The 20,619-nt window shown below is 37.8% G+C and overlaps 1 protein-coding gene across 2 annotated transcripts; it reads right to left on the bottom strand.

Annotated features, from left to right (window-relative positions):
- Positions 1–243: 243 nt before the first annotated feature.
- HAUS1 (HAUS augmin like complex subunit 1) lies at positions 244–19,995 on the bottom strand. 2 transcript variants are annotated; one of them, XM_082640744.1, is made up of 9 exons: positions 19,896–19,994; positions 18,927–19,101; positions 5,773–5,908; positions 4,258–4,392; positions 3,293–3,416; positions 2,833–2,898; positions 1,970–2,041; positions 1,472–1,519; positions 244–470 (listed from the first exon to the last, which is right to left on the bottom strand). In XM_082640744.1, the coding sequence occupies exons 1-9, from the start codon at positions 19,923–19,925 to the stop codon at positions 420–422; spliced, it is 837 nt and encodes a 278-aa protein (XP_082496870.1). In that variant the 5' UTR covers positions 19,926–19,994; the 3' UTR covers positions 244–419. The 2 variants fall into 2 exon arrangements, with proteins under 2 accessions (XP_082496870.1, XP_082496871.1); XM_082640745.1 differs by lacking the exons at positions 244–470; positions 1,472–1,519; positions 1,970–2,041 and adding an exon at positions 1,595–1,922 and having other exon boundaries at positions 19,896–19,995.
- Between the last annotated feature and the right edge of the window lie 624 nt (positions 19,996–20,619).

Here is a 20,619-nt window from a genome sequence, read left to right as displayed (position 1 = left end):
CTGAATTAAAAGGTCATCTTTTTCATAAACCAAATTCCTGCATATATTAACATTTGGAGGTAGGCAGGTAAGCTGATCGGGGGTGTGGGAGAAACATAACTGAAGTTGCAGAACCTTTCCCTTTCACTTAGCTGACCTAGTGAGCGACTGCAGGACAACAGTCACAGTTCACCTAAGAGACTACTGAAGGACATTTAACCACCAACAGCATAGAAAACCAATGTTTTTTCACATTAAAAATATGTATTTGAGCATAAACATTTAATACACAATCAGAAACCACTATTCTATCAATAATGACATTATTATCTCATCTAAGAACACAGAAATTAAGGTATAAGGAATGCCATGAGGAAATAATTCTTTGAAGTCCTATTCAGTTTACTTTGTTAAGAAAGAAGAAATTTATTTGGCTCTGGTCATAGTTCCATCATGTTTACTTTCTTTGTAAGTTCAGCTTCAACAGTATCCTAAAGGAAGAAAGAAACAGCATAAATATTATAAATAAGGACATAAAGAAGGTGCTGTAACTTCTAATGTTATTTAAAATACGGGAAGCAAAAAGGAAAAACACTGAAACAGAAATTTTTTAAAATACCATTACAAAATATTAAATATTCTTTGAGATATTCCCCTTGCTTTTATATCTCCCCACTTCCCACACCCCAAAAGTTTTCAGACTCCTGATGCTATTAAACATTCAAAGGTGGGGGGGAACCTTTAGAGAGGTGAATGACTGCAGTGATACTTAAATCTATTTTTCTGACCTTTACTCCTTAAGCAACATACTTCTGCAACGTCTCTCACATCACTATTTTCCAATCTCATTGCCACTGTTCTCATTACTTCTCATCTGGTCTAAACAGGCCAACTAGTTTCTGCAATTTTCTTTTTCCCTCCTCCAATCCACCCTATACACTGATTCCAGAAAAATCTTCTTAAACAACTGGCCTGATCAAAAAGCATAACCTTTATCACATTTCTCTTTAGCTTAAAAAACAAGGTAACACAGAACGACTTTCAGTGGTCCCCTACAGCCTCCAAGAACAACCTTCTTTATATTTAAGGTCCTTCATCTCATAAACCAATTGACCTTCTTCAGCCCTATCTTCCACTGCATACTCCTAAGCAGCTGGACTGCTTCACTTGCTGAAGCTTGAAAAAGTCCTCCATTTTTCAGCTCTTATGCTTTTGTTAATTCCTTCTGCCTAGAATATTCTATGTCTCTCAATCCTCCATTTCCATCCAGGAAAATCTATACAAAATTTTAAAAGATCACTATATTTTTTACGAAAAAAAAAAAGATACGTATATGCCAAAAAAGTATTAAAAGATGCATGGTAATGATACACAGCAAGTCTGGGACTGTGGCTCACCCCTGAGTAGAAAGGAAAGAAGGAGGAGAAAGGGAGCTTTAGCTATGTCAGCATTTATTTTTTAAAAATCAGAAGGAAAAAATGGAACTACTTACTAATTCTTGCTTTGCTTCTTCAATTTTCACCCGAGCAAGAGATGGATTCTTTTAAAGGAAAATAAAATAAGGAAAGGTTATGTTGCCTCAGCTAGGATGAAAGGGGAAAAAGAATATAACAATCCTTTTCAAAAGGCAAAAAATGTTGTAGAAAGTATATCCAATGTACATACAATACTAAAATTCAGCACAGACTTTATTTATTTTTTAAATATTTATTTGGCTGCACCGGTTCTTAGTTGCGGCATGTGGGATCTTTAGTTGCAGAATGCGAACACTTAGTTGAGGCTTGTGGGATCTAGTTCTCTGACCAGGGATCGAACCTGGGCCCCCTGCATTGGGAGCATGGAGTCTTAGCCACTGGACCACCAGGGAAGTCCCTCAGCATACATTTTCAATCCTTAAACATGGACCCAGTATTTTCATGATCATTTAGTGCCCTTGGGGAAAGCTGGAAAAGAGGAACGTTTTTTTTTATTATTTCATAAAAATAATTACCGGCATTAAATCTAAATAGGACTCCAATTTTTTCTTCAAAGGTATAGTCTGTCGTTTTAGTTCTGCCAATTTCTGGGGGTGAAACAAACACAGAGTAATAGAGATATTCACAATGCAACTAAACACTGTCTATTTCTGAAATAAAACATGACAAAGCATTAACATTAGGACAGTTTAAATAATGTATCGAATAAAGAGCTTCAAAGATAAATGGATAACAAATGGAAACAATCCTTAGAAGATGCTAAAATAGGAAAGTTATACTCCCATTTATTAAGAATAAGATTTAAGTATGCTGCCTAGGAATACAAAATAATGTAATTAAGAGGAATCAGAACATCAGGGAATAATTAAGAGTCTCAAATACATACTTATGAATTGCCTATTTTAAATTCCCAAAATCAAACTACCAAAAAATCTTAAGAAAAAAAAGTAAAACAAAACCTTCCATTTCTCCCTCTTCCCATGAAAATAGATAAAACTCTTATACAATCTAAAACCCCAGAATTGCATTCTACAGGAGTATGGGACCTGTGTTTTACTGAAAGAGAAGAAAGAGGAGGACCTAGGTGGTTAGCACATAGTCCTTCAATACATTCGTTCAATAAATAAATCAGTAACATATAACTGACTCCAGCAAGAGTTTCTAGCATATAGTAATAAATAAAGAAAACCAAACAAATGGAAGAATATATATTGATAACAAGTAATAAAGATATAAATACTGGTGAACATAAAATACAGCAGTAAAGGAAAATAAATCAGGTCAATAGTGAATAAAGCTCTATAAAAAGAAACAAATGAAAAAGTAGATTGTGCACTAACATTTTAAAGAAAGTTAAATTGGGTTAAAGTAAGTGTACCTCTGAAAGTGCTACCAGTGACTGATGAGACAGAGAAGCATCCATTCCTCTGGCTGAAAGTTGCTCCTACAATTACAAAAAAGGGAGTTCAGTTTAAAAAATTATTTTGCAAGTGACCCTCATGAAATATTTTCAATATATAACACAGTAAAGAGAAGCTATAAATCATAGATGAAGGACTACACCTGCTCCTAAGCACTTTTATGTTGCATGCGAGTCATTTCAGACAGAGATTTGTGACAAGATGGGTGCAGTGCTTAAGAGCCTGAGCTTCGGGGCCTGGCAGCCTGCATTTGAATTGGGATCTGCTGTTAAGTAGCTGTGTAACCTTGGGCAAGTTACCCCCCTTCTCCGCAGTTCCCTGGTCGTAAAAAGGGAATAACAATACTGCCTAGTTCTGAGGATGAAAGTTGAAAATAAGTCTGAAGAGAACTAAATATATTCAGTCCTTCATACAAACCTCTGCAGCTCTAACTCCAGACCTGAACTCCTCTGACTTGGCTTTTAGGAAGTCCATGTTCTGAAGACGATTGTCAACTTTGGCCCTTTCCGTAGACAGATGCAACTCTGCCTTCTTGAGAGCCCTTTAAAAAATGAAGTTGAGAACATTTTCTTCTCAGTGAAATTATTATAAAAATGAAGCTCTACTACTTTTTCGATTCAACTCTGGATTAGGCAAGAGAATCAAGAGGAGATAACACACTTGCTGGATTTTCTACCATAAATTTTATATCCCAGACTGGCTACCATGCACCCTTCTAGGTCATCTTTCCCTCCATGTTGCCATCTGGGATTTTTCTCAAGGAATACTAAATAATTTTAAGATTAATCTATGCCAATTATTCTTGGAGAAAGTAGATCTGCTGCTCAAAAAAGTGACTTAGCAGATCCTAAAGTCAATTTGAATTATGGAGGTCCCAAAGGCCTCTCTACTAAATGTGACATGACACAGTGCTTTGCATACACATAGTCAATGTTTGTTGGATATATTTACACACCAGTAAATTACTTGTGCATACACATACTCCTGATCCACAGCATCTAATCTCTGGGGCTATAGGGACCTAAAGAAGGTCCAAAGCATCAAGAGGGATACCAGAGTTCTAGCAAGAAAGGGCAACAAAATATAACATGACTTTAAGCTGCACCACAGTTTATAAGTAAAAAAAAAAATATTCACATACATTTTGAAAATTATAAACAGATTATTTGTAAAAAAGAGAGAAAAAAGAAACTGTATAAAGTAAAAGGCAAAAATATGTACTCAACCACTCCTACCTTCACCCAAGTCATTTTCTACTTAAAAAAACAGTTTATCTTCCCATTTCCTAATGTGTTGTTTTAAATCATATCTATCGCCAAAACTAATGTCCTGTTACTGCCTTTATAATAAAAATTGTCACCACTTCCAACTCAATTACTTACTCTTGTAGACGTTTTTCTAATACTAAAGTTGCAGTTAGATTTTTCTCAAGTTTTGCCAATTCAAGCTTGATTTCTTCGTTTTTGGATGTGGTGCAAAAAAGATCAGAGGTCAAATCATTCACTGCAGGGATAAAACTAAAAGAAGAATCTAGTCACGTAAATGGACATTAAGGACGATAATTACAATTATTCCTCATTTCTAAAAATGACTGTATTTCTATGTGGATTCTTCTTTAACCATGCTGTTTCATACCTCTATACTATTTTACATGCTGTTCTCACTGTCTGGAACAACCTTCTTCAGCTGGCAAATTTCCATTTGCCCTTCAAAACTCAAATAAGATTTACTCCCATTCTGGAATTCACTACTCCTTTCTCTGTGCTTCCTAGCTACAGCTTGTACATTACTGTAGTGTTGCAGCTGTCATACTATAATTTTACATGTCCATCTCTGTTAATTTACCATGAGCAGAGACTGTACTTGCTGGCATTCATTACTCTATTCATTTCTGCTTCCCCAGTGCCTATATGTATAGCTATACATGTATATATATACATGTATATATATACACACACACACACACACACACACACACACACACACACACACACACACACACACACACACATATATATAGGGAGGGAGGAAGGGAGAGGGAGACAGGTAGTTACATAAAGAGTTATATAGATTACATGCCTGGGATATAATTAGTATTTGGTGTCTGCTGAATTGACTTAATTCAAGTCTAGATTTCTGCTGCCATACGGCCTACATGATCTTATATCTAAAACTCTATTTAAGTGTGTGTGTGTGTATATATATTTATATATATTTTATATATATATATTTACATATATATATATATTTATATATATTCCAAGCTCTTATATTAGCAGTTAAGCAGAATGGCCATACAATTCTCTGATTATAAGCTGTAGTGGTAGTCCTAGATAAGATGCAGCCAACAGTGAGTCCTATGGACTTTTGAGTCAGACCGGGTTTGAATCCCAATCCTGCCATTTACTAGCTCAGAGAAATTATTTAACCCACCTCTCCTGAGCCTCAATTTCCTCTTAAGGTTGTTAGAAGGATAATGTCTTTATATAGGTGAAATGCCTGTCACAAAGAATTGAAGGTCTTTAACCTACTCTATCCAATAGGGTAGGGACATGACCAAAAATCACTACTCTACGCTCAACCAGATGATTTAGCCTACTGCTCTTTTTACTGTTTATAGGGAATGATGTGATGCCTAATCCCTTTTCAAATATACATGAGAACCAGCCTTCACAAACCTAATCCTGAAAGAAGAAAACACTAAAATTTAACCAATACCAAATTTATCTGAAGTAATTATACATACTCACTAGCAATGATAAGGAGTTAACTAAATTCAGTATTTCTGCATACACTGCTAATTTCCTATACAGAATTACCCTGAGAAACAAAAGCTCCTTAGGTCAAGACCATACAGTGTATATGACTGCAGAAATTAAAATTGTCACAAGAATTACCTAGCTAGTGAGGTATCCTTTGTTTCAAGGGCCACAGCACTGTCAACCAAAGCATTCAGATACATGGAACCAGTGCTAGAGAGATTGGCAGGGGAAAAATTCACACTCTCCAGGAGAAGGTCTTGAAGATGCTTGGCTGAAAAGATGAAGAGTTTTATGGTGACTAAGATCTTTGTTTTGCTTTAATTTTTAACAGCTTATTGTAATCTTTCACATAACATATAATCCACTCACCTAAAGTATTTTAGAACATTTTCATCACCCCAAAAAGAAATCCCACACTCCTCAGTCATTATTTTCCAGCTACCCAACCCATGAAGCCCTAGCAACCACTAATCTACATTCTGTCTCTATTCATTTGCCTAATTTGGACATTTCATATAAATGGTATCATATAATATGTGATCCTCTGTGACCGGCTTCTCTCACTTAGCATAATGGCTTCAAGGTTCATCCATTCTGTAGCAGGTATCAGTCAGTACTTCATCCCTTTTTATGGAAGAATAATATTCCATTGTATAGATTTACCATATTTTATTTATCCATTCATCCATTGATGAACATTTGGATTGCCCCCACATTTTGGCTATTATGAATAATGCTGCTATAAACACTCACGTATGGGTTTTTACATAAACATATGTTTCCAATTCTCTTGGGTATATAACTAGGAGTGGAACTGCTGGTCATACGGTAACTCTATGTTTAACTATTTGAAGAACTGTTAGACTGTTTTCCAAAGCTACTGATTTTTACATTCCTGCCAGAAATGTAGGAAGGTTCCAGTTTCTCCACATTATCATCTTCACCAACAGCTGTATTATTTATTTTTTTTGCACAGTGATCGTTCATAGAACTGAATAATCATCAATAAAATGATAATCCAAGACCCTGTCTTTTTGATTATAACCATCCTTGTAGGTGTGAAGTGGAATGTGGTTTGGATTTGCATTTCCCTGATGGCTAACGATGCTGGGCTTGCCGGCCATTTGTGTATCTTCTTGGGAGAAATGCATATTCACCTCCCTTAACCTCTTTTTTGGCCGCAGCTTATGGGATCCTAATTCCTTGACCAGGGATAGAACCTGGGCCCCTGCAGTGGAAGTGTGGGGTCCTAACTACTGGACTGCCAGGGAATTCCCTCCATTATCCATTTTTAACTGGGTTGTCTCTTTATTATTCAGTTGTAAGAATTCTTCATTTATTGTAGATGTAAGTCCCTTATCAGATATACAATTTGCAAATATTTTCTCCCACTCTGTGGGCTGTCTTTTCATCTACTTGACAGTGTCCTTTGAGGACAAAAGTTTTTAATACTGATGATGTCCAATTTACCTACTTTTCTTTTGTTGCTTGTGTTTTTGGTATTATAGCTAAGAAACCATTGCCAAATCCAAAGTCATGAAGATATACACATATGTTGTCTTCTGAGCTTTAGATTCAGCTCTTACTTTTAGGTTTTTCATTCATTTTGAGTTAATTCTTATATATGTTATGAGGCAAGGTCCAACTTCATTCTTGTACATGTGGATATCCACCTATCCCAGCACTGTTCACGGAAAAGGCTATTCTTTCCTCCATTAAATTGTCTGTCATCTTTGCCAAAAATCAATCCACCAGGAGTCTGACTTCCAACATAACACTGTGAGGAGCTCTACTCACCTACACTCCAGTGAAACTGGTGAAAATTGTAAAAAAAAAAAACCCCAAAAAACAAAACAAAACAAAACCCCAAAACAAAACACAACCATTTAAAGCTTCTGGAAATGCTCCTAAGGACAAACAGCAAATGAAGAAACATCTGTTCAAGAAAATCTATTAAAATTCAGTGAGGGGGCTTCCCCGGTGGCACAGTGGTTAAGAATCTGCCTGCAAATGCAGGGGACACGGGTTCAAGCCCTGGTCCGGGAAGATCCCATATGTCACAGAGCAACTAAGCCCGTGTGCCACAACTACTGAGCCTGCACTCTAGAGCCTGCGAGCCACAACTACTGAGCCTGTGTGCCACAACTACTGAAGCCCGCACGCGTAGTGCCCATGCTCCGCAACAAGAGAAGCCACCGCAGTGAGAAGCCTGCGCACTGCAACGAAGACTAGCCCCCGCTCACCGCCAACTAGAGAAAGCCCGTGAGCAGCAACAAAGACCCAACACAGCCCAAAATAAATAAATAAATACATTTATTTAAAAAAAAAAGACAAGGAGAAAATCTTGAAAACAGCAAAAGAAAAATGACATATACTAGGAAACCTCAGTAAGATTAACAGTCAACTTCTTGACAGAAACAAGAGACCAAAAGGCAACAGGATAACATATTCAAAGTGCTCAAAGAGCAAACTGTCAAGCAAGAATCCTACACGTAGCAAAGCTTTCTTTCAAAAATAAATGCAAAATAAAGACTCCCAGATAGACAAAAACTGAGAGAATTTCATTGTCACCAGACCCAACTTATAAGAAATATAATATAAGGAAGTTCTGCAGGCTTAAAGCAAGTGACCCCAAACGGTAATTCAAATGCTTACAAAAAGCAATGAATTATCAGTAAAGGTAAATGCAGAATTATAAACAGCATAAATGCATTTTTTTCTTCATTTTTCTCTTAACTGACTTAAAAAGCAATTGGATAAAATAATACTTATATAAGGTATTGTTGGGTTATAGAAATGTAATATATATGTTAAAAACAGCACAAAGAAGAAGAAGATATAACAATTGTAAATATTTATGCACCAAACATAGGAGCACCTCAATACATAAGGCAAATACTAACAGCCATAAAAGGAGAAATCGACAGTAACACAATCATAGTAGGGGACTTTAACACCCCACTTTCACCAATGGACAGATCATCCAAAATGAAAATAAATAAGGAAACACAAGCTTTAAATGATACATTAAACAAGATGGACTTCATTGATATTTATAGGACATTCCATCCAAAAACAACAGAATACACATTTTTCTCAAGTGCTCATGGAACATTCTCCAGGATAGATCATATCTTGGGTCACAAATCAAGCCTTGGTAAATTTAAGAAAATTGAAATTGTATCAAGTATCTTTTCCGACCACAATGCTATGAGACTAGATATCAATTACAAGAAAAGAGCTGTAAAAAATACAAACACATGGAGGCTAAACAATACACTACTTAACAACGAAGTGATCACTGAAGAAATCAAAGAGGAAATTAAAAAATACCTAGAAACAAATGACAATGGAGACACGACAACCCAAAACCTATGGGATGCAGCAAAAGCAGTTCTAAGAGGGAAGTTTATAGCAATACAATCCCACCTTAAGAAACAGGAAACATCTCGAATAAACAACCTAACCTTGCACCTAAAGCAATTAGAGAAAGAAGAACAAAAACATCCCAAAGTTAGCAGAAGGAAAGAAATCATAAAAATCAGATCAGAAATAAATGAAAAAGAAATGAAGGAAACGATAGCAAAGATCAATAAAACTAAAAGCTGGTTCTTTGAGAAGATAAACAAAATTGATAAACCATTAGCCAGACTCATCAAGAAAAAAAGGGAGAAGACTCAAATCAATAGAATTAGAAATGAAAAAGGAGAAGTAACAACTGACACTGCAGAAATACAAAAGATCATGAGAGATTACTACAAGCAACTCTATGCCAATAAAATGGACAACCTGGAAGAAATGGACAAATTCTTAGAAATGCACAACCTGCCAAGACTGAATCAGAAAGAAACAGAATATATGAACAGACCAATCACAAGCACTGAAATTGAAACTGTGATTAAAAATCTTCCAACAAACAAAAGCCCAGGACCAGATGGCTTCACAGGCGAATTCTATCAAGCATTTAGAGAAGAGCTAACACCTATCCTTCTCAAACTCTTCCAAAATATAGCAGAGGGAGGAACACTCCCAAACTCATTCTACGAGGCCACCATCACCTTGATACCAAAACCAGACAAGGATGTCACAAAGAAAGAAAACTACAGGCCAACATCACTGATGAACATAGATGCAAAAATCCTCAACAAAATACTAGCAAACAGAATCCAACAGCACATTAAAAGGATCATACACCATGATCAAGTGGGGTTTATTCCAGGAATGCAAGGATTCTTCAATATACGCAAATCAATCAACGTGATACACCATATTAACAAATTGAAGGAGAAAAACCATATGATCATCTCAATAGATGCAGAGAAAGCTTTCGACAAAATTCAACACCCATTTATGATAAAAACCCTGCAGAAAGTAGGCATAGAGGGAACTTTCCTCAACATAATAAAGGCCATATATGACAAACCCACAGCCAGCATCGTCCTCAATGGTGAAAAAGTGAAACCATTTCCACTAAGATCAGGAACAAGACAAGGTTGCCCACTCTCACCACTCTTATTCAACATAGTTTTGGAAGTTTTAGCCACAGCAATCAGAGAAGAAAAGGAAATAAAAGGAATCCAAATCGGAAAAGAAGAAGTAAAGCTGTCACTGTTTGCAGATGACATGATACTATACATAGAGAATCCTAAAGATGCTACCAGAAAACTACTAGAGCTAATCAATGAATTTGGTAAAGTTGCAGGATACAAAATTAATGCACAGAAATCTCTGGCATTCCTATACACTAATGATGAAAAATCTGAAAGTGAAATCAAGGAAACACTCCCATTTACCATTGCAACAAAAAGAATAAAATATCTAGGAATAAACCTACCTAAGGAGACAAAAGACCTGTATGCAGAAAATTATAAGACACTGATGAAAGAAATTAAAGATGATACAAATAGATGGAGAGAGGTACCATGTTCTTGGATTGGAAGAATCAACATTGTGAAAATGACTCTACTACCCAAAGCAATCTACAGATTCAATGCAATCCCTATCAAACTACCACTGGCATTTTTCACAGAACTAGAACAAAAAATTTCACAATTTGTATGGAAACACAAAAGACCCCAAATAGCCAAAGCAATCCTGAGAACGAAAAATGGAGCTGGAGGAATCAGGCTCCCTGACTTCAGACTATACTACAAAGCTACAGTAATCAAGACAGTATGGTACTGGCACAGAAACAGAAAGATAGTCAATGGAACAGGATAGAAAGCCCAGAGATAAACCCACAGACATATGGTCACCTTATCTTTGATAAAGGAGGCAGGAATGTACAGTGGAGAAAGGACAGTCTCTTCAATAAGTGGTGCTGGGAAAACTGGATAGGGACATGTAAAAGTATGAGATTAGATCACTCCCTAACACCATACACAAAAATAAGCTCAAAATGGATTAAAGACCTAAATGTAAGGCCAGACACTATCAAACTCTTAGAGGAAAACATAGGCAGAACACTCTATGACATAAATCAGAGCAAGATCCTTTTTGACCCACCTCCTCGAGAAATGGAAATAAAGACAAAAATAAACACATGGGACCTAATGAAACTTAAAAGCTTTTGCACAGCAAAGGAAACCATAAACAAGACCAAAAGACAACCCTCAGAATGGGAGAAAATAGTTGCAAATGAAGCAACTGACAAAGGATTAATCTCCAAAATTTATAAGCAGCTCATGCAGCTCAATAACAAAAAAACAAACAACCCAATCCAAAAATGGGCAGAAGACCTAAATAGACATTTCTCCACAGAAGATATACAGACTGCCAACAAACACATGAAAGGATGCTCAACATCTTTACTCATTAGAGAAATGCAAATCAAAACTACAATGAGATATCATCTCACACCAGTCAGAATGGCCATCACCAAAAAATCTACAAACAATAAATGCTGGAGAGGGTGTGGAAAAAAGGGAACACTCTTGCACTGCTGGTGGGAATGTGAATTGGTACAGCCACTATGGAGAACGGTATGGAGGTTCCTTAAAAAACTACAAATAAAACTACCATATGACCCAGCAATCCCACTACTGGGCATATACCCTGAGAAAACCATAATTCAAAAAGAGACATGTACCAAAATGTTCATAGCAGCCCTATTTACAATAGCCCGGAGATGGAAACAATCTAAGTGTCCATCATCGGATGAATGGGTAAAGAAGATGTGGCACATATATACAATGGAATATTACTCAGCCATAAAAAGAAATGAAATTGAGCTATTTGTAATGAGGTGGATGGACCTAGAGTCTGTCATACAGAGTGAAGTAAGTCAGAAAGAGAAAGACAAATACTGTATGCTGACACATATATATGGAATTTAAGAAAAAAAAATGTCATGAAGAACATAGGGGTAAGACAGGAATAAAGACACAGACCTACTAGAGAATGGACTTGAGGATATGGGGAGGGGGAAGGGTAAGCTGTGACAAAGTGAAAGAGCGGCATGGACATATATACACTACCAAACGTAAGGTAGATAGCTAGTGGGAAGCAGCCGCATAGCACAGGGAGATCAGCTCGGTGCTTTGTGACCGCCTGGAGGGGTGGGATAGGGAGGGTGGGAGGGAGATGCAAAAGGGAGGGGATATGGGAACATATGTATATGTATAACTGATTAAATTTGTTATAAAGCAAAAAAAAAAAAAAGCAAAAAAAAAAAAAAACCAGCACAAAGGATGTGGTGGTAGTAAAGGTGTAAAGGGCTAAGGAAATGACTACAGATGGTTAAGTAATAATACAACAGTATACTGTTGAGTCCCTAGTATTATTAGATGTAATATGTGTAACAATAATACCACAAAAGGGGGGAAAAGAGGAACACAGCTACATAGGAGCAACATTTCTCTATCTCACTGGAATTAAGCTAGTACAAATATGAAGCTGAGCTGATAAGATTTATTTGCAAACCTCAGAGCAACACTAAAAAGAACTGAAAAAAAAGAAGTAAAAAATCACTGAAGAAATTTAAATGTTACATTAGAAAATATTTACTTAATGCAAAAGAAAGCGATAAAGGAAAAATACGAAACAAAAAAAGATGTAATATATAGAAAATGAAAAGTAAATTGGTAGATATAAATACAACTATATTAATAATAACATTAAATGGGAATGCATTAAACAATCCAACCCAAAGGCAGAGATTATAAGACTGAAAAAAACAACAGGATCCAACTACATGCTGTCTACAGGAGACACACTTCAGATTCAAAGATACAAATTCAGGCATAACTCAGAGATACTGGGGTTCCAGAACACTGCAATAAAGCAAATATTGCAATAAAGAGAGTCACGTGAATTTTTTGGTTTCCCAGGACATATAAAAGTTATGTTTATATTATACTGTAGTCTATTAAGTGTGCAATAGCATTATGCCTAAAAAAACAATGTACACAGCTTAATTTAAAAATACCTTATTGCTAAAAAATGATAAACACATCTGAGTCTTCAGTGAGTCATAATCTTTTTGCTGGTGGAGGGTCTTGCCTCGATGTTGATGGCTGCTGACTGATGAAGGTGATGGTTGCTGAAGGCTGGACAATTCTGTGGCAATTTCTTAAAATAGGACAACAGAGTTCGCCACATTGATTGACTTTTCCTTTCACAGATGATTTCCCTGTAGCATGCAATGCTGTTTGACAGCATTCTACCCAAGAACTTCTTTCAAACTGGAGTCAATTCTCTGAAACCCTGCCACTGCTTTAATCAAGTAAATTATGTAATATACTAAATCTCTTGTTGTCATTTCAACGATCTTCACAGCATCTTCACCAGAGTAGATTCCTTCCCAAGAAACCACTTTCTTTGCTCATCCATCAGAAGCAACTCCTCATCCGTGTAAGTCTTATCATGAGGTGGCAGCAATTCAGTCACATCTCTCTTTAGGCTGCACTCCTAAGTCTAGCTCTCTTGCTATTGCCACCACACCTGCAGTTACTTCCTCCACTGGAGTCTTGAACCCCTCAAAGTCATCCATGAGGGCTGGAATCAACTTCTTCCAAACTCCTGCTAATGCTGATATTTTCACCTCTTCCCACGAATCACAAATATTTTCAGTGGCATCTAGAATGGTGAATTCTTTCCAGAGGTTTTCAATTTACTTTGCCCAGATCCATTAGAGGAATCACTATCTATGCCAGCTATAGCCTTATGAAATGTATTTATTAAAGAATGACTTGAAAGTGGAAATGACTCACTGGAGTAGCAATTTTAATATCCTTTAAGAACTTTTCTTTTGCATTCACAACTTGGCTAAATGTCTGGCATAAGAGCCCTAGCTTTCAGCCTGTCTGGGTTTCTAACATGCCTTCCTCACTAAGCTTCATCATTTCTAGCTCTTGATTTAAAGTGAGAGGCATGTGACTTCCTTTCACCTGAACACTTAGAGGCCATTGTAGGGTTATTAATAGGACTATTTTCAACTTGTTATGTTTCACGGAATATGGAGGCCCAAGGAGAGGGAGAGAGAAATGGAAAAGTCTGAAATATTGTGAGAATTACCAAAATGTAAGAGATACGAAGTGAGCAAATGCTATTGGAAAAATGGTAGATTTGCTCAACACAGGGTTGCCACAAAACTTCAATTTGTAAAAAACGACCCCTCAATATCTGTGAAGTGCAATAGAGCAAAGTGCAATGAAAATAAAGGATGGAAAAAGATATATAATGCAAACGGCAACCACAAGAAAGCTGAAGTGGCTATACTAATATCAGATAAAATAGACTTTTTAACAAAAAATGTTACTAGAGATAAACAGGGACATTTTATAATGATAATGCCGTCATATAATACAAAGTATTCCCCCATTACAATGGAATGAAATTAGAAATTAGAAAGAAATTTGGGAAACTCATAAATATGTGGAATTAAACAACATACTCCCAATAACCAATGGGTCAAAAAGAAATCAAATCCTTTGAGGTGAATGAAAATGAAGATATAACATACCAAAACTTAGGGGATGCACCTAAACCAGTGCTTAGAGGGAAATTTATACTTGTAAATTCCTATGTTAAAAAAGAAGAAAGATCTCAAATCAATAGCCTAAGCTTAAAACATTTAAAAAAGAAGAGCAGACTAAACCTAAAGCAAGCCAAAGGAAAGAAATAATAAAGAACAGAGTGAAAGTTAATAAAATAGATTTAAAAAGAAGAAAAAAATCATTAAAACCAAAGGCTAGTTCTTTGAAAAGCTCAACATAATTGAAAAACCTTCATCTAGATTTAAAAAAAAATTTTTTTGTATTGGAATATAGTTGATTAACAATGTTGTGTTAGTTTCAGGTGTACAGCAAAGTGATTCAGTTATACATATAGAGTACCTATTCTTTTTCAAATTCTTTTCCCATTTAGGTTATTACAGAATATTGAGCTGAGGGACTTCCCTGATGGCACAGTGGTTAAGACTCCACGCTCCCAATAAGGGGGCCCGGGTTCAATCCCTGATTGGGGAACTAGATCCTACATGCATGCTGCAACTAAGAGTTCACATGCTACAACTAAGGAGCCGGCAAGCCGCAACTAAGAAGCCCACGAGCCACAACTGAGGAGCCCGCCTGCTGCAACTAAGACTCAACGTGACCAAATAAATAAATAAATATTAAAAAAATTAAAACAATGGCAATAAAATAAACTACAAAGCACACCACTATGAATAGCAGGTGACTGTCATTTCCTTAAAAATATATATATATTAAGCAGACTTCCCTGTGCTATAACCTTCACCTAGACTGACTAAGAAGAAAAAAGACTCAAATTACTAGCATCAGAAGACAGTACATTCCACTGATCTACCTACTTAATAAAAAGGATTATAAAGGAATACTATGAACAATTATACCCAGAAATTTAGATAACTTAGATGAAATGGACAAATTCCAAAAAGGACACTAACTACTGAATTTAATTCAAGAACAAATAGATAATCTAATAGACCTACAGTAAGCAAAGAGACTGAATTAGTAATCAAAATCTACCCACAAAGAAAAGCTCAGGTCCAGATGGCTTTACCATTGAGTTCTATAGATTACATAAAGAATTAATACTAATTCTTCATCAACTATTCCAAAAAATAGGAAGGAGGGAATACTTCTCAACTGTTTCTCTGAGGCCAATATTATCCTGACACTAAAACCAGAAAAAGACATATTAAAAGGAAAGAGGGCTTCCCTGGTGGCGCAGTGGTTGAGAGTCCGCCTGCCGATGCAGGGGACACGGGTTTGTGCCCCGGTCCGGGAAGATCCCACATGCCGCGGAGCAGCTGGGCCCGTGAGCCATGGCTGCTGAGCCTGCGCGTCCGGAGCCTGTGCTCCACAACGGGAGAGGCCACAACAGTGAGAGGCCTGCGTACCGCAACAAAAAAAAAAAAAAAAAAAAGGAAAGAAAACTACGGATCACTATCTCTTATAAATATGGATGCAAAAATTCTCAACAAAATACTAGCAATTGAATCCAGCAACCTATTAAAAAACTATACACCATGAGGACATGGATTTATCTTATGGATAAATGTTGGATTAACACCTGAAAGCCAATTCATGTAACACATCATATCGACAGAATAAAAAACTAAAGTCATATGATCATCTCAACAGACAGAAAAAGCATCTGACAAAATCCAGCACCCTTTCATGATAAGGACACTCAACAAAGTAGGAATAGAAAGAAACTTCCTCAACCGGAAAAAGGGCATCTACAAAAAACCCACAACTCACTCACATTGCGCTCGATAGTAAAGACTAGATGCTTTCCCTCTAAGATGAGGAACAAGATAAGGATGTCTACTCTAATAGATGTCTACATCTATTCAACATTTTATTGGAGGTTCTAGCTAGGGGAATTTCATTTAATTTTCCTCCTCAACTGAAGAACTGGCAGTATAAAGAATGAATGGTTTCAATAGTTTCATCTGTATTTGTCATGATTAAAAAGTCTTCATACAAAACTTTTACATCCTTTCCCAATTCCTGAAAATACTTCCGAAATGTTCCAATCTTACGTGCTGCAAAGAACTGTACTGTGCAGAAATAAAAACTAAATCTAAGAAATGATCTTTTGCTCAAAGTCATTCAAGTCCTGGGGGCTATATAGTATCACTACTCAAAATTTAGAATTAGAAACTCTGGAAGCAGGAGTTCCTTAACAGTGTATATGAATCTATATTTGTTACAAGGTACCATAAATTTTCTGTTCTCTGCTTGACAGCTTCGCTGTCTAAAAGGAGGAAAAACTTAGAAAAGAGGAGTAACAATTAAAGTACATGGGGGGGGGGTACTTCCCTGGTGGCGCAGTGGTTAAGAATCCTCCTGCCAATGCAGGAGACACGGGTTCAATCCCTGGTCCAGGAAGGTCCCACATGCCGCGGAGCAACTAAGCCCGTGCGCCGCAACTACTGAAGCCCGCGTGCCACAACTACTGAAGCCCACACGCCTAGAGGCCGTGCTCCGCAAAAGAAGCCACCGCAATGAGAGGCCCGCACACCGCAACGAAGAGTAGCCCCCACTCGCCGCAACTAGAGAAAGCCCACGCTCATCATCAAAGACCCAACGCAGCCAAAAATTAAAAAATTTAAAAAATAATAAAAATAATCTTAATATCTTAAAAAAGAAAAGAAAAAAGAAAGTACATGGGAGGTTGGACTTCCCTGGTGGCACAGTGGTTAAGAATCTGCCCGCCAATGCAGGGGACACAGGTTTGAGCCCTGGCCCAGGAAGATCAACGTACCGTGGAGCAACTAAGCCCGTGTGCCACAACTACTGAGCCTGCGCTCGGAGCCGCTTGTTGATCTGCAATAAGAGAAGCCACAGCAATGAGAAGACCACACACTGCAACAAAGAACAGCCCCCGTTCGACACAACTAGAGAAAGCCTACCCGCAGCAACGAAGACCCAACACAGCCAAAAATAAAGAAATTAAAAAAAAAAAAAAAAAAGTACATGGGGATTTCCCTAGTGGTCCCGTGGGTAAGAATTTGCGCTCCCAATGCAGGGGCCCGGGGTTCAATCCCTGGTCAAGGAACTAGATCCCACATGCGTGCGACAACTAAGAGTATGTCATAACTAAGAAGTCCGCATTCTGCAACTAAGAGCCCACATGCCACAACTAAGACCCGGCGCAGCTTAAATAAATAAATAAATAAACATTAAAAAAAAAAATAAAGTACATGATGTGTAGAGTTAAGATATCAATGGTGGCAGGGCTCTTCTGGATACTTCAGTATAGAAAATTGTGTCAAAATTTTGTATATATTACTAGAAACATTTGCTACTTAATATATGCCACCCTAAAAAGTATTCAAGGACAACCATGAATAATCTTACTTTTAAAATCATTCGAATTTTCATTACATAATAGTATAGACAAAAAGAAAGCTCTTGCAAAATAACATTTTTCTGGACTCAAAGTCCCTTTCTCCATACTGTATTTTAATAACTACTAAATAAAATCATTTAAAATTTAAACAAGTTTAAAGGCATACGGGAGAGTATGACTACAAAGGAGCATCACAGGGGAGGTGTTTGGGGGTGAAAGAACTGTTCTGCATCTTAGCTGTGGGGGTGGTTCTCAGAATTCATGTGTGTTAAAACAGTACACCAAACAAAAAGTCATTTTACTGCATATTAATTTTTTAAAAGAAAACTGGAAAAAAGCACATAGATTTACAATATAAATTGCTCTACATTCAAAACAACATATGTAACATATGCCATACACCTGCTTAAGTGTAGGCAAACGTAGATCTCACTTCTTTCCTCTTTTTCCAATCTTTCTTTCCTCTTTCCTCTTTCCAATCTTTATTTTTGTGGTTTGTGTTATAAAGACAATGGATGTGTTGAATACACTTTTTTAAACTACATATGCACAGCAGAAAATTCTCACGCAGTCCCATGAATACATGGCAACAGAGTGATTTAAGTCACAGTTCATGGCTGCCACCTCAGGTGTCATGATGACTCATTATAACTAAAGCATGGAGACTGGAAAGAGACCAAAAGATATGTAAGTGAAAAACCACAGGTATCATATATGTCAGGCTAATAAGTTTAGACTCTTATCTTTTAGGGGTTACTGTTTCACCATCAGAGTATCAATAAAATATATACTCTAATGAAATTTATGATTAAGTTACTATAACAACGCAGTGTAAGACAAATCTGGGTAAAATAAAGAAGCAAAACTGACAAGTAGCCTACACTAAATTAATCTTGTATACTTCAGTTAAACAATTTGGTTACCTCTAGTTATTATCTCATTCAAAACTCTGGAATTAATCTCACCTTCTGATTCATATTCCCTTGCTTTCTGTTTCAAGTCCTCTATTACCAGGTAGACATCCCTGTCCCGGACCCTGTTGCGTTCTGAAAGGTGATGCAAAGTCTGCGTTGTCCACGGATTCACCTCATATTGTGGAATGGGATGATCTCCAAATACTTCTTTCAACCAGGCAGCAACCTAACCATTACAAGGGATACAAATTTTGTAAGCCTTGTTTTCTGCAATAGCACGAAGAAAATATGGCCAAGAAGTGATGAGTAGCAAAGGAAATGCTTTCCATGAATATTCTGGCATCCTACTTACTTCACATCCTAATTTGTCTTTAGGGAGAGAGATACCAGATGTCAGGAAATAAAAAGTAAGCAAGCACAATAAATAAAACTACCAGAAAACAATCTATCCTTTCCCAAAGCTACGAAAGCAGTATAGGCTAATATTGTGCATCACTCGAATAACTTTAAAGCTCAATATGCAGGTGCTAAGGCATTATTACAGTTGCAAAGTCTGAAAAAAGAGTTGTCCTCAACACACCACAAGACCCGCAATGCCAGGAAACTCCTAGAGCTGGGATGCGAGACACTGAAGCAGGTCTGGTGTGAAAATTCTGGTAGGAAGCAGCAGCGAACGGCGAGGCTTGGCTGGAAGTTGACTTTGGGTTCAGAAGTCCCCCTCCAGTCTCCAGGGGGAGGTTTCGCACCAGGGGGCTCTCCTCAACCCCTCTCCAAGCCCGAATCCCGGCAGGGAAGGCCGGGAAGGAAGGGAAACTCCCTTTCCAATGGTGGGGGTGGGGGTGGGGGGCGATGGTCTAAGGAGGGGTGGGGCGGGGAGGCACAGATCTTGAAGGTGGGACTAAATATGGACCAGCAGAGGAACAAAGTGAAAGTGGAGCGCCCAGGAGATCTGCCGGCAGGGCAGGTGTATCAAAGACGCGGTTTCCGGGATGCCGCAAAGCCCCTCTCCCGCCCCATCACCTGCGCCTCTGCCTCCTCCTGCACTGCCATGGCCGCTACTCCCGCCACTTCTCGAGCAGCTTCTCGCGGGAGAAGCGCCCCGCTTGCTCTGACGACCCCGCCCACACACCGTTGGGCCCGCCCCCTTTGGGGCCCGGGATTTCTGGGAGTTGTAGTTTTTACTAGGACTCCAGGCGCAGAGCCCTTGGACTAGGCTGGTCCAAGGCTTCAGCACTGCAAGGCTCTCCGTTACCACCTCGCAGCTCTCTGCGCTCTCCATGGTATCACCTCCAGGACGAGAACTAAAGCTGCCTAGAACCAGGCTGTTTTTTCTTTCTAAATGTGCTGGAGACTGTTTTAAAACGGTTTATGGCATACAACTGCTGGCACTGGCACTGCCACTCAGCCATTCTTGCATTCATTTCTTGCGTTTCCTAAAGTTCTCTACTTCCATCACTCTGTAGTTAACGCCATGAGAGGTTCTTTATTATATTTCTACGGGAATGTATAGTTTTCTATGGTTTCCTATTTTTGTTTCATTCTCACAGGAATCCTGTAAAATAGATGGACACACATTATTTTACCTACTTTCACATTGAAACCACACACTCGGAGTATATGACTTGACCAAGATGAGGTGGTAGAGCTGGAATCTGACCACAGTGTTCTGACTCCTATTGGGTGTTTCAGTCTCCTCAGGTTATACCATGCTGCTGTCCACAACCTCCTGTAGTATACTGTTACA

Source organism: Mesoplodon mirus, assembly GCF_964341445.2.
Source record: "Mesoplodon mirus genome assembly, chromosome: 13".
NCBI lineage: Eukaryota > Metazoa > Chordata > Mammalia > Artiodactyla > Ziphiidae > Mesoplodon > Mesoplodon mirus.
This window is presented reverse-complemented; position numbering and strand designations above follow the sequence as displayed.

Coding starts and splice junctions, on each gene's coding strand:
- HAUS1 (XM_082640744.1), bottom strand. CDS start 19,925: ATGGCAGTGCAGGAGGAGGCAGAGGCGCAG. Junction 19,102..19,895: donor AGGAGGAGGCAGAGGCGCAG/GTGATGGGGCGG, acceptor TGTAATGGTTAG/GTTGCTGCCTGGTTGAAAGA. Junction 2,899..3,292: donor CTGGAGTTAGAGCTGCAGAG/GTTTGTATGAAG, acceptor TTGTAATTGTAG/GAGCAACTTTCAGCCAGAGG.